We start from the raw sequence: 12,438 nt of genomic DNA, 5'->3' as shown, positions 1-12,438 counted from the left end.
TTGCGCTATAAACAAAAATAGAGCGACAATTTTGAAAAAAACACATTATTTTTTACTTTTTGCTATAATAAATATCCCCCAAAAATATATAAAAAAAAAAATTTTTTTCCTCAGTTTAGGCTGATACGTATTCTTCTATATATTTTTGGTAAAATAAATCGCAATAAGCGATTATTGATCGGTCTGCGCAAAAGTTATAGCGTCTACAAAATAGGGGATAGTTTTATGGCATTTTTATTAATAATTTTTTTTTTTAAAATGGCGGCGATCAGCGATTTTTATCGTGACTGCGACATTATGGCGGACACATCGGATATTTTTGACACATTTTTGGGACCATTGGCATTAATACAGCGATCAATGCTAAAAAATTGCATTGATTACTGTAAAAATGTCACTGGCAGTGAAGGGGTTAACCACTAGGTGGCAGTGTAGAGGTTAAGTGTGTCCTAGGGGCGTGTTTCTAACTGTGGGGTGGCGGCTGTGTATTACAGTTCACTGATCGCTGCTCCAATGACAGGGAGCAGAGATCAGTGACACTGTTACTAGGCAGAACGGGGAGATGCCAATGTAAACAGCATCTTCCTCCCCGTGAGGCGATCACGGGTATCCCCGCAGCGATCGAGTCCGCGGGACCCGCGACCCGATTCACGGAGCTTGCCGCTGGCCACCTCTTAAAGGGCAACATACAGGTACGTGATTCTGCCTGTACGTGCCCTTCTGCCGACGTATATCGTCGTGAGGCGGTCAGCAAGCGGTTAACACTGCTGCTAACCAGCACTACCAGAGAGAGCCACGCTGCTAACCAGTGCCACCAGAGAGAGCCACGCTGCTAACCAGTGCCACCAGAGAGAGCCACGCTGCTAACCAGAGCCACCAGAGTCGCCCCTGGAAACACAGAGGGATCACTGCGGCAGTTTCGCTGGGTCTGGTAAGAGGGCCTGTTGGCCATTATCCTTTACTGATCCTGGGGACTGAGCCATTAGGAACTGCCTAACCTGCTATCCTCTAGCCCTAATACTGCCTCTGCAGGCTAGAGGTTAGGCAATTACTGACTGCCGCAATGAGCTCCAATGCTGTGCTGCTGGCTCAAAAATATTGTGTGTGTGTGTTTGGGGGGAGTCGCAGTTTTCCATCTTCGCCCTGGGCACCAAATGACCTTGTCCTGGCACTGGTCATATCTTTGCTTACTGCTTCATTACAAGAGTCCATTCAGGTGCCAATTTTCCAGTATGTGGTATTTATAGGTATTTAGGAGAGTTAAGGCCCATACACACGATCAAACTTTTTGACAACAAACATGCAAATGACCTGTTTTAAGGCAACATCTGACCGTGTGTACGCTCCATCGGACAAACTTTTTCAGTTTTCATCGGACAAATGTTGGGTGTGCGAGCAGACAAACTTGGCGGCAACAAAAGTCCAACATCGGCAAGTCCGATCGTGTGTACACAAAACCATCGGACTTTAGTACAAAGTACAAACAATAACAATAACAACAAACAGGCAACAATACAGAAATTGACCAAAGGGTGGCACCGGAGAATTAAACGTCCTGTTTTGAAGTGTCGTCTGTACGTTGAAACGTCACTACGTTCGTGTTTGTTGCCTAAAAAGTCCTGCCGTGTGTATGCTTAACAAGTTCACGGCCAACGCCCTTTATACAGAAATCCACGAAAAAGTTTGTATAAAGTCCGGTCGTGTGTATGAGGCTATACAGTGCCTTGAAAACCAAAAATATAAATGTATTTTTTTTATCTGGATTTTATGTGATAGATCAACACAAAGTGGCACATAATTGTGAAGTGGAAGGAAAATGATAAATGTTTTTTAAACTTTTTTACAAATACTGTATTTATTGGCGTATAACACTCACTTTTTCACCATGAAAATCGGTGCAAATATTGTGTGCGTGTTATACGCCAATACTTCAATTTTAGCTGCCTTGTAGGGGACAGGGAGGGGGGCGGGATGAGCGCCATCAGATTATATACAGTGAGAATCTCCTGCTTACTTGGCGGCCTCTGTAATGGGAAGTCCCGTCTCATGGGCCGCCATTGAACCACTGTTCTGTCTATCATAGGAGATTCTCACTGTATGTAATCTATCGGCGCTCCCCCCCCCCCCCCCTCCCCTCTAGGCTGCAGATGGGCATCGATCAGGCTGCACTGATGGAAATGGGGAGGCTGCTGCATTGATGGCAATGGTGAGGCTGCTGCATAGATGGCAATGGTGAGGCTGCATTGATGTGGACTGATGAGGCTGCATTGATGGCACTTGTGAGGCTGCAGATGGGCACTGATCAGGCTGCATTGATGGGCAATGGTGAGGCTGCAGATGGGCACTGACCCGTATTTTGCTTCAAAGTTCCTTATTTAAAATTTAAGTTTTTTTCCTGAAACTTCCCTCTTAAAATGAATGTGCGTGTTATACGCCTGTGCGTGTTATACGCCGATAAATACGGTAAATATGTGAAAAGTGTGGCGTGCATTTGTATTCAGCCCCTCTGAATCAATACTTTGTAGAACCACCTTTCACTGCAATTACAGCTGCAAGTCTTTTTGGGGATGTCTCTACCAGTTTTGCACATCTAGAGAGTGACATTTTTGCCCATTCTTCTTTGCAAAATAGCTCAAGCACTGTCAGATTGGATTAAGAGCATCTGTAAACAGCAATTTTCAAGTCTTGCCACAGATTGTCAATTGGATTTAGGTCTGGACTTTGACTGGGCCATTCTAACACATAAATATGCTTTGATCTAAACCATTCCATTGTAGCTCTGGCTGTATATTTAGGGTCGTTGTCCTGCTGGAAGGTGAACCACCGCCCCAGTCTCAAGTCTTTTGCAGACTCTAACAGATTTTCTTCTAAGATCGCCCTGTATTTGGCTCCATCCATCTTCCCATCAACTCTGGCCAGCTTCCCTGTCCCTGCTGAGAAAAAGCATCTCTGCAGCATGATGCTGCCACCACCATGTTTCACGGTGGGGATGGTGTGCTCAGTATTAGTTTTCTGTCACACATAGCGGTTTGCTCCGTGAGATGTTTAACGCTTGGGATATTTTTTTATAATCTAACCCTGCTTTAAACTTCTCCGCAGCTTTATCCCTGACCTGTCTGGTGTGTTCCTTGGCCTTCATGATGCTGTTTGTTTGCTAAGATTCTCTAACAAATCTCTGAGGGCTTCTTAGAACAGCTGTATTAATACTGAGATTGAATTACAGATTAAATTACACACTAATGGACTCTATTTACTAATTAGGTGACTTCTGAAGGCAATTGGTTTCACTAGATTTTAGTTAGGAGTATCAGAGTAAAGGGGGCTGATTACAAATGCACACCACACTTTTGACATATTTATTTGTAAAAAATTTGGAAAACCATTTATCATTTTCCTTCCACTTGGTCTATCACATAAAATCCCAATAAAATAAATTTACATTTTTGGTTGTAACATGACAAAATGTGGAAAATGTCAAGGGGTATGAATACTTTTTCAAGGCACTGTATCTCGTTAGCCTTAAAGCAGTCAAAATTAGCAAGCTGGTGATAAGCAATTCATGCATATAGATGGTGAGAGGCATAGATATAAGCAGATTGGAAGGGAGCAAAGCAGATAAAAGCAGAGCTGTGGGTAATCGTTCTACCACTATGTAGTGTATCTACTTAGTGCTCCACCTTCCTTGTACAGCTCAGGTTTCCAGCACTTCTCACAGAGTTGACCAGTTTGCTTGTGGCAGTAGAATGCCAAGCTGATACGGCTGTTTATCTCTCTGATTCCTCTATCCAAAATGCTGAGTTATTGTCACACAAGATGTATGAAGCCGGCCGGCTATGTACTGTTCCGTTGGTGTGTGTGGATCGGCATGGGGAGACACTGGTTCCATATCCAGGTGTGATGATGTCACTCAGTTGACGCGTTTCGTCTGCCAATCAGCGGGCTTCTTCAGAACAGGGAGGGATTAGTCAGATGTTTCTTATATGCTCGCTCAGTGCGAGTATTTTATAGGCTCCCTCTAGTGTTAGATTATCATCACTTCAGTAAACACAAAAAATGTGTGTGTGTATATATATATATATATATATATATATATATATATATATATATATATATATATATATATATATATATATATATATATATATATATATATATAATATATTATATATATATATATATATATATATATATATATATATATATATATATATATATATATACATACACATACAGAAGACCATATGGTTTGGAAAAGCCCACTCTATTTGAGGGTTCTTAGAGCTTAAAGCTTATAGCTCCCTCCAGTGGTGATATATATTAAACTATGGCTAGTTTAGAAACAATAGATTAGAGGAATATTCTTTCCCCAATTTTCCCATAATTCTTTACTGCCATACTTATTTTATATATACACCTCAAGAGAGATCAGATCAGCATCTCAGAAAAAAAAAAAATTTGTATCTCACAGGTGAACAGGGAGATATTTCAAATATATATTAGGTGATAGTTATAACTTTATAGAGTAGAGTACATTGATCAAAATTACATGTAATTTTAAGGTTATTTACAGATAGAATTTTTACCTCTAAAAATGAATCCTAAAGAAACATTTTAGGCTGGGTTCACACTAGAACACGCAGAGGCTCACAGCGGAGTCCAGTGCGTCTCGACTCACCGTTTCAGGTCCGATTTCAGCTCAAATTTTTGGCTGAATTCGGACCTGAAACAGGGCTGTGCAATCTACACCGGAGCCGCTGCGGAGATGTGTGAACCGGCTCCATAGAGAGCCGGTCACAATCTTCTGCTATGCAAATTGGATGCGAGGAAACCCGCATCCAATTCACAATAGTGTGAACCCAGCCTTAAGTTTTAGTTCTGTATTCAGGCCTTTTAGTATTAAAGTATTTAGCTTATATATCCAGTATTTTTCTTTACCTTATTTTAAGGTCATTTACCTTCCCTGCATGGAATTCCTTAAAATGTTGAGCTAGGGGATTCTCTTTGTACTTTCTTTCTCATCTTTCCCAGGACGTTTTTTAATGTCTCTCCGATATGGATTCTTAGTTGTCGCTTTGTAAAATTTTTACAGGGACATCCAATCATGTAGATTACCTTACTCGAAGAGCAATTGATTAATTTTTTTATTTCAAAATTTTTCTAACCAATCTGAGTTGGTGAACATCCGAGTTTATTTAACAAAAGGGCATATCTGGCAATGGCCACAGTAGTACATCCAAGTTAGTTTGGGCAGGTCAGTGAGCCAATTACCAGAAATGTCCTTCTTGTGTTCAGAGTGTACTAGGAGGTCATTTAAGTTGGGGACTCTGCATGCCACCATAAAGGGGCTAGGACCCACTATTTGTGATATGGAAGGATTGGCTGTAAGAATATGCCAATGCTTTTGCAAAATCAATTGGACACTTCTCCATTGTCATCCATATTTAATTATAAATCTAGTATGGCTCAATAAGTCATCACTTTTTAGTTTCTTATGCTCACCTCCTAGTAATGTTCTTTGACCTATGCCAATTGCCCTCTTTTTAGCTCTCCTTAGGAGTTTTCATTAAACTTTTTCATACTACACTGTTTGGTTTATTTCTATTGCCTGCTTTGCACAGTCTATACTAGGGATATGCAATTAGCGGACCTCCAGCTGTTGCAGAACTATAAGTCCCATGAGGCATAGCAAGACTCTGTAAGCCACAAGCATGACACCCAGTGGCAGAGCATGATGGGACTTGTAGTTTTGCAACAGCTGGAGGTCCGCTAATTGCATATCCCTGGTCTATACTATACAGCTGTCTTTTTTTATTTTTTGGTCCTCCTTTTAGGCATATACAACACCTAACTTGTGAGTCATTGAGTATTTAATCCCTCAACTGCTGGGTGACATTCACCCTTTCTTTGTATCCACATGTATTTAAAGCCATTTTTTATTTGAATAGAGTATGAAATTGTTAAAATCCTTGTCAGGTTTTTGTTTTGTTCCATTGGTGAGATTTCCCTTCACTGTTCAGTAGACTCATGTGGTTGATTTATTACCACGGAGCGTGCAAAATCGGGTGCAGCTGTGCATAGTAGCCAACTTCTAACTTCAGCTTGTTCAAGTAAGCTTTGACAAAAAAACCTGGAAGCTGATTGGTTTCTACAGTGCATCCGGAAAGTATTCACAGAGTTTCACTTTTTCCACATTTTGTTATATTACAGCCTTATTCCAAAATGGATTACATTCATAAATTCCCTTAAAATTATACAAACAATACCCCATAAATGACAACGTAAAAGAAGTTCGTTTGAAATCTTTGCAAATTTATTAAAAATAAAAAACAAAACAATCCTATCGACATAAGTATTCACAGCCTTTGCTCAGCATTTTGGTGAAGCACCTTTGGCACCAATTACAGAATCAAGTCTTTTTAAGTTTGATGCTACAAGCTTGGCACACCTGTTTTTGGGCAGTTTCTCCCATTCTTCTTTGCAGGACCTCTCAAGCTCCATCAGGCAGGATGGGGTGTGTTGGTGCACAACCATTTTCAGATCTCTCCAGAGATGTTTAATCGAGTTCAAGTCTGGGCTCTGGCTGGGCCACTCAAGAACATTCACAGAGTGGTCCCGTAGCAACTCTTTTGTTATCGTGGCTGTGTGCTTAGGGTCGTTGTCCTGTTGGAGATGAACCTATGCCCCAGTCTGAGGTCCAGGGTGCTCTGTAGCAGGTTTTCATCAAGGATGTCTCTATACATTGCTGCATTCATCTTTAACTCGATCCTGACTAGTCTCCCAGTTCCTGCCACTGAAAAACATCCCCACAGCATGATTCTGCCACCACCATGCTTCACTGTAGGGATGGCATTGACCAGGTGATGAGTGGTGCCTGGTTTCCTCCAGACATGATGCTTACCATTCAGTCCAAAGAGTTCAATCTTTGTTTCATCAGACCAGAGAATTGTGTTTCTCATGGTCTGAGAGTCCTTCAGGTGGCTTTTGGCAAACTCCAGGCAGGCTGTCATGTACCTTTTACTGAAGAGTGGCTTCCGTCTGGCTACTCTACCATACAGGCCTGATTGGTGGAGAGCTGCAGGGATGGTTGTTCTTCTGGAAGGTTCTCCTCTCTCCACTGAGAAATGCTGGAGCTCTTTCAGAGTGACCATCGGGTTCTTGGTCACCTCCCTGACTAAGGCCCTTCTCCCCCGATCACTCAGTTTGCCCAAGCGGCCCTGTCTAGGAAGAGCCATGGTGGTTCCAAACTTTTTCCATTTACGGATGATGGAGGCCACTGTGCTTATTGGGACATTCAATGCTGCAGAAATGTTTCTGTACCCTTCCCCAGATGTGTGCCTTGATACAATCCTGTCTCAGAGGTCTGCAGACAATTCCTTGGATTTCATGGCTTGGTTTGTGCTCTGACATGCACTGTTAACTGTGGGACCTTATATAGACAGGCATGTGCCTTTCCAAATCATGTCCAATTAACTGAATCTACCACAGGTGGACTCCAATCAAGTTGTAGAAACATCTCAAAGATGGTCAGCGGCAATAGGATGCACCTGAGCTCAATTTTAAGTGTCATGGCAAAGGCTGTGAATACTTATATACATGGGATTATTTCATTTTTAATTTTTAATAAATTTGCAAAGATTTCGAAAAAACTTCTTTCACATTGTCATTATGGGGTATTGTTTGTAGAATTTTAAGGAAAATAATGACTTTAATCCATTTTGGAATAAGGCTGTAACACAACAAATTGTGGAAAAAATGAAGAGCTGTGAATACTTTCTGGATGGACTGTATGCAAAGCTACACCAGATTTTTCACTCTCCAGTTTCAGCAAATCAACCCCACCAAGGAGTTAGAGAAAATATTTCCAAAGTTGGAAAAATCCTCTTTAAAGAGGGAGTCCACCTACATCAACTAAAAAAAAAAATATTAAAAGCCAGCAGCTACAAATACTGCAGCTGCTGACTTTTAATACATGGCCACTTACCTGTCCCAGGGTCCAGCGATGTCGGCAGCCGACACCGATATCCCGCTCGATTCTCGGCAGCTGCCGCCGCCATCCTAGGTGAGGGAATCAGGAAGTGAAGCGTTGCGGCTTCACTTCCTGAGCCGCGTTGCGGCTTCACTTCCCGGTTCCCTACTGCGCATGCGCGAGTCGCGCTGCGCATCGTAACTGGTCCCCGCTATCTCCTGGGACCTGTGTGTTTCCCAGGAGACAGCGCGGAGGGACAGGAAGAGGCATACACTCCCGTGGGAGTCTATGCCGGAAGTGGGTGCAAATACCTGTCTTAGACAGGTATCTGCACCCCCCTCCCCCCTGAAAGGTGCCAAATGTGACACCGGAGGGGGGGAGGGTTCCGAAAAGCGGAAGTTCCATTTTTGTGTGGAACTTTAATACAGCTGTTACAAAACTATTATTATTTTTGGTGACAACTCAGAATTTTGGATTTTCCCTCATTTACAGTTGGGTGACTATGGCCACCAGGATAAAAAAGACAGGGTGAATTAACCCCTATCCTACTCTATCCAAAAATGGCTTTAGATACACTTTAATTTTTTTTCTTTTTTTTTTTCGAAGATATATATATTTCCTTTTTTTATTACATACAAATAGTCATCAGAGAGTGCAGTTAAAATCCTTGCTGGTGGACTGCTTAAATATGAACAGTTAGCCACCAAATTGTATTTTATTTTTTTAATTTAAACCAGCAAGAATGAAAGAATTGCACAGAAAAATATAGTAAAGCACAATCATTTTGCAACCCATTCAAATAGGAAACAGAGAGAAGATATGAGTGTCCCCTGTACATCTGACAAGAATACCACATACCTGCACCTGTATGTGATATACCTACTGTATACGGCAGGGGTAGGCAACCTTAAAGAGGTGGAGATTTACCTGAACAACATGGGAGAAGTCAAAGATCACCTCGTAACACCTGATTTAAACCTCTAATTGCCGTACTACCATGTCACAATCACGTGCATTGCACGGCAATCATGGGTCACCACCACCTGTCAAACACACTCGGATCACTTTTCAGAGGAGCAGCAGTGCCTGCTGCACTTGTGAATAAGCCCTTAGTTGCATTTGGCAGCGGCACCCTTAGGGCTCATTCACACGTAAAGTTGGGGGCTGGTAAAACCTTACGCTTGAGTCACAGTTTCACTGCGCCCAATCCCCAATCCTGAGGCAGCAGCCAAAGGTGTACACATGCTGCAGCAGGAATTAGGCCCCCTGTTGCTTTTGGTGGGTGCTACCACCTGCCAATCATGACCCATTCAAGTAAATGGGGCCACTTTGCAAGTGCCCCGCAACTGCATGCATCTGCGGGGCCCAAGGGGTTAAAGCAGGTGGTGAGAAAGCAACACAACTCTGCCTGCTTTAACCCCTTGTTTGCTGTACTGCACAAGGGGGTGCGGTTGGGGCGGGGGTGATAAAAACAGGTCTTAACTATGGGGTTTTACCACCCCCCCAAACTGCAAATGTAAATTAACCTTTACTGTTCTGAGCCTCTATAAGGCTGATTCACACTGATGTGCTGTGGTTTACCTGCACCATGGATGCAGCGCAGTGCATCTGCAACTTTCCTGCGGGTTAACTGCGCTTTGCCATAGACTTCTATTATATCATGCAGGTGTGGTGCACAAAACTCCTGAATTCAGAAAGTGCACCAAATCCGCAGAATATAATAGAAGTCTATGGCTAAATGCAACAAACCCAGGTACACCGTACTGCACCCGCAGTGTGGGTAAACCAGATCAGTGTGAAAGCAGCCCTATAATATTATGCCCAGTGTATTGCTTCACACTGAGTAGTCACTCTGCATTACACTCTGATGCTCTGAGATGGCAGGTCAGCAAGTCCAGACCGCGATCTACCAGTCGCTGACTCCCCGATATACTGTATACATCCATACTAAAAATTACAAATATTTAAAAACAACAAACACCCTCAGTGTCTTATGTGTTACTAGACTTAATTTTTACTTTCCTGTAACGTATTTTTCTCTGCTGTAGCTCATTAACTTACAATGCTAACGAGATAAACCTGCTGTTAAAGCAAGAAACGGATTTAGATACACAGAAAAATTACCAAGTGGAGTGGATTGTCATAGATCGAGCAGCGTTTACAGGTGAGGAGGTTCCTTTCTTTACTGCATTAATGACAACAATTACAATCCTTATATGTGGTGGCTCCATTCATTTTCTTATTTTGGGCTTTCTTCCTTTATTCTAACCTAGTGGTCCTGCAAGTAAAACTCTTCTATCCTCACTGTTCTATATCTAAGGGGGAGCAGCGTTTTCACCCTAGGACATCCTAATTGCACTACAAAACACCTCCCCCTCTCTTCATCTCCATAACACATGGGGGGGTGTTCGCACAAGCAGGAAAGAGACCTATTTGAGATTTCAGTGCTGCATAGAAAGATTGCACAGAAATTTACAAGCCCACTGGGTTTTTGGTAGGATAAACAACATTGTTGCACTTTTCATGTTTTGCAGATATAACAAAATGCTTTCAATGATATCTCTCATGACTGGCTGACGTAGTATATTGGGCACACTCTCCTATCATGCGAACTGGATGCAGGGAAACCCGCATCCAATTTGCACTAGTGTAAACCCAGCATACAGCCTATGGCCACCATAAAAGTAGCTATGCACTTTGTTGTTTTGTTTTTTTACCCAGTACATTTAAGATCCAAGCTTAAAACAGGGCAAAGCAACAGGTTCACTTTAAACCCCCCCCCTCTTCAGCAGTACATACTCACTTTTCCTGTCTCCCCCCGCCATTCTGTTCAGGCTCTGGAATTGTCTCTCTAGATGGAGCTTACACAATAACAAAATACTTTCTCCCCATCTCCGTGATAGCTCTGGCTAAATCACAAAGCTTCTGCAAAGGACAAGTTTCCTTTAGTCCACGTTCACATTAGGCCGAATGTGAACATGGGCTAAATCGGATCCTATTGCCGGCAATGGCACCGTCCGTCCCAAAAGTAGTTCCTGCACCACTTTTCGGGAGCGATTTGAATAGACATCTGTGCATGAACCCGCACAAATGTCTGTCAAATCGCCCCCCAAGTCAGACTTAAATGCCGGTTTGAAACCTCCGTGTGAACGTTGGCTTAAAGCAGATAGTTAAAATGGATGTATAGTTCAAGCTTTTTTTTAATGTTTTGAATAAAGGTATGTAAGGGTTAAAACACCTTCCAGGTTAGTTTTTGCAGTCTTTGTACCATTAGGGAAATGTTCTTTTACTTTCTGTCCCTGAGATGCTACAGAAATACAGAGGGAACATCCCAAAGTGAAGAGAATTCTTGTCTCTGGAACATTTGACCCAATTTGGAAGATTTCCTCTACCTTTTTGTTCTAGGGACAGCTCTAAATTGTTGGATTTTCTCTCACTTTCTTTCTCATTGACCATGGTCACCAGTACAAAGAGAGGGGTAAATCCCCACATTGGAGACCAGGCAGCAATAAGGATGTGACAAGGGGTAATAGAATGCCATTAAATGCACTTTAACATTAAAAAATTTATATTGATGCCAGGCTCACTTTAACCAGTTCACGGCCAGGCTATAGTCAAATGACAGCCAGGCACGACATTCCTCATTCTGTGCGGACGTCATGTGACATCTTCCCAGAATGTGGCTCGTGCACGCCCCACGGGTCCACGCTGCAAAGCAATCTGTCACCCACTGTGTCTGGGGGATAACTAATCAGTGTGCCAGCCGCTGTTAGTACCATGTGATCGCTGTGGCCAATCACAGCAGATCACATGACAATTGTACACAATAAATGGCTTTGATTCATGCCATTCATTATAGTGTTGATCTCTGTGATTAGTTACAGTGATCACATGGTACAGACAGGGCCAATCACAACCCATCTGTACCATGTTATTAGCTGTGATCATAGGTTTGTGCAGCCTATTGTATTAGGGTGTGCACCGTAAAGCTCGAACACACATGTGTCTACATATATATGGCACCGGCAGGAGGATCAATCTCCCTGCTGGCACAGTGAAAGAAGTGCGTAAGCACTTCTCTGATGGCAGAGCCGGTAAGATGGAGATCTTTCCTATCTGCCCGCTGACACAGAACGATAATGCTAATGTACATGGGGTGATTAGGGTGTGCCTAGGCCTGTGCGCATGCCTATGGATGTGGCCAATCACAGCTACCCACAATAGTAAACACTGAATTAATCCATTTTATTCAGTAAAAATGGTTGCTTATAACAGTGAAATTCACTAGTAAAAGCAATCATAATGTGTAAATAAAAAATCCTGATCACTTCCCCAGAGTAGTACAGGTTCTCCCCTAGTGTATAGATTGCATTCATATTTTTGCCACCCAAATGCATTATTTTAAAATTTTCTACATTAAACCTCATTTGGCATGTAGTTTCCCACACCATTAATTTGTTCAGATCTTCTTG

At 42.4% G+C, this 12,438-nt stretch overlaps 1 protein-coding gene across 2 annotated transcripts in view; it reads left to right on the top strand.

Moving 5' to 3' along the window:
• The window catches only part of CHRND (cholinergic receptor nicotinic delta subunit), a 100,950-nt gene that overhangs the window by 36,233 nt on the left and 52,279 nt on the right, over positions 1–12,438 (top strand). For both annotated transcript variants that reach the window (XM_073626474.1, XM_073626473.1), the window contains exon 6: positions 10,015–10,130. In XM_073626474.1, coding sequence (XP_073482575.1) covers positions 10,015–10,130 — 116 coding nt within the window. The remainder of the gene's footprint in view (positions 1–10,014; positions 10,131–12,438) is intronic.

The sequence above is a fragment of the Aquarana catesbeiana genome, linkage group LG04 (genome assembly GCF_042186555.1).
Source record: "Aquarana catesbeiana isolate 2022-GZ linkage group LG04, ASM4218655v1, whole genome shotgun sequence".
NCBI classification, from domain to species: Eukaryota; Metazoa; Chordata; class Amphibia; order Anura; family Ranidae; genus Aquarana; species Aquarana catesbeiana.
The sequence above is the reverse complement of the archived record's forward strand: the minus strand, read 5'-3'. Positions and strand labels throughout refer to the sequence as shown.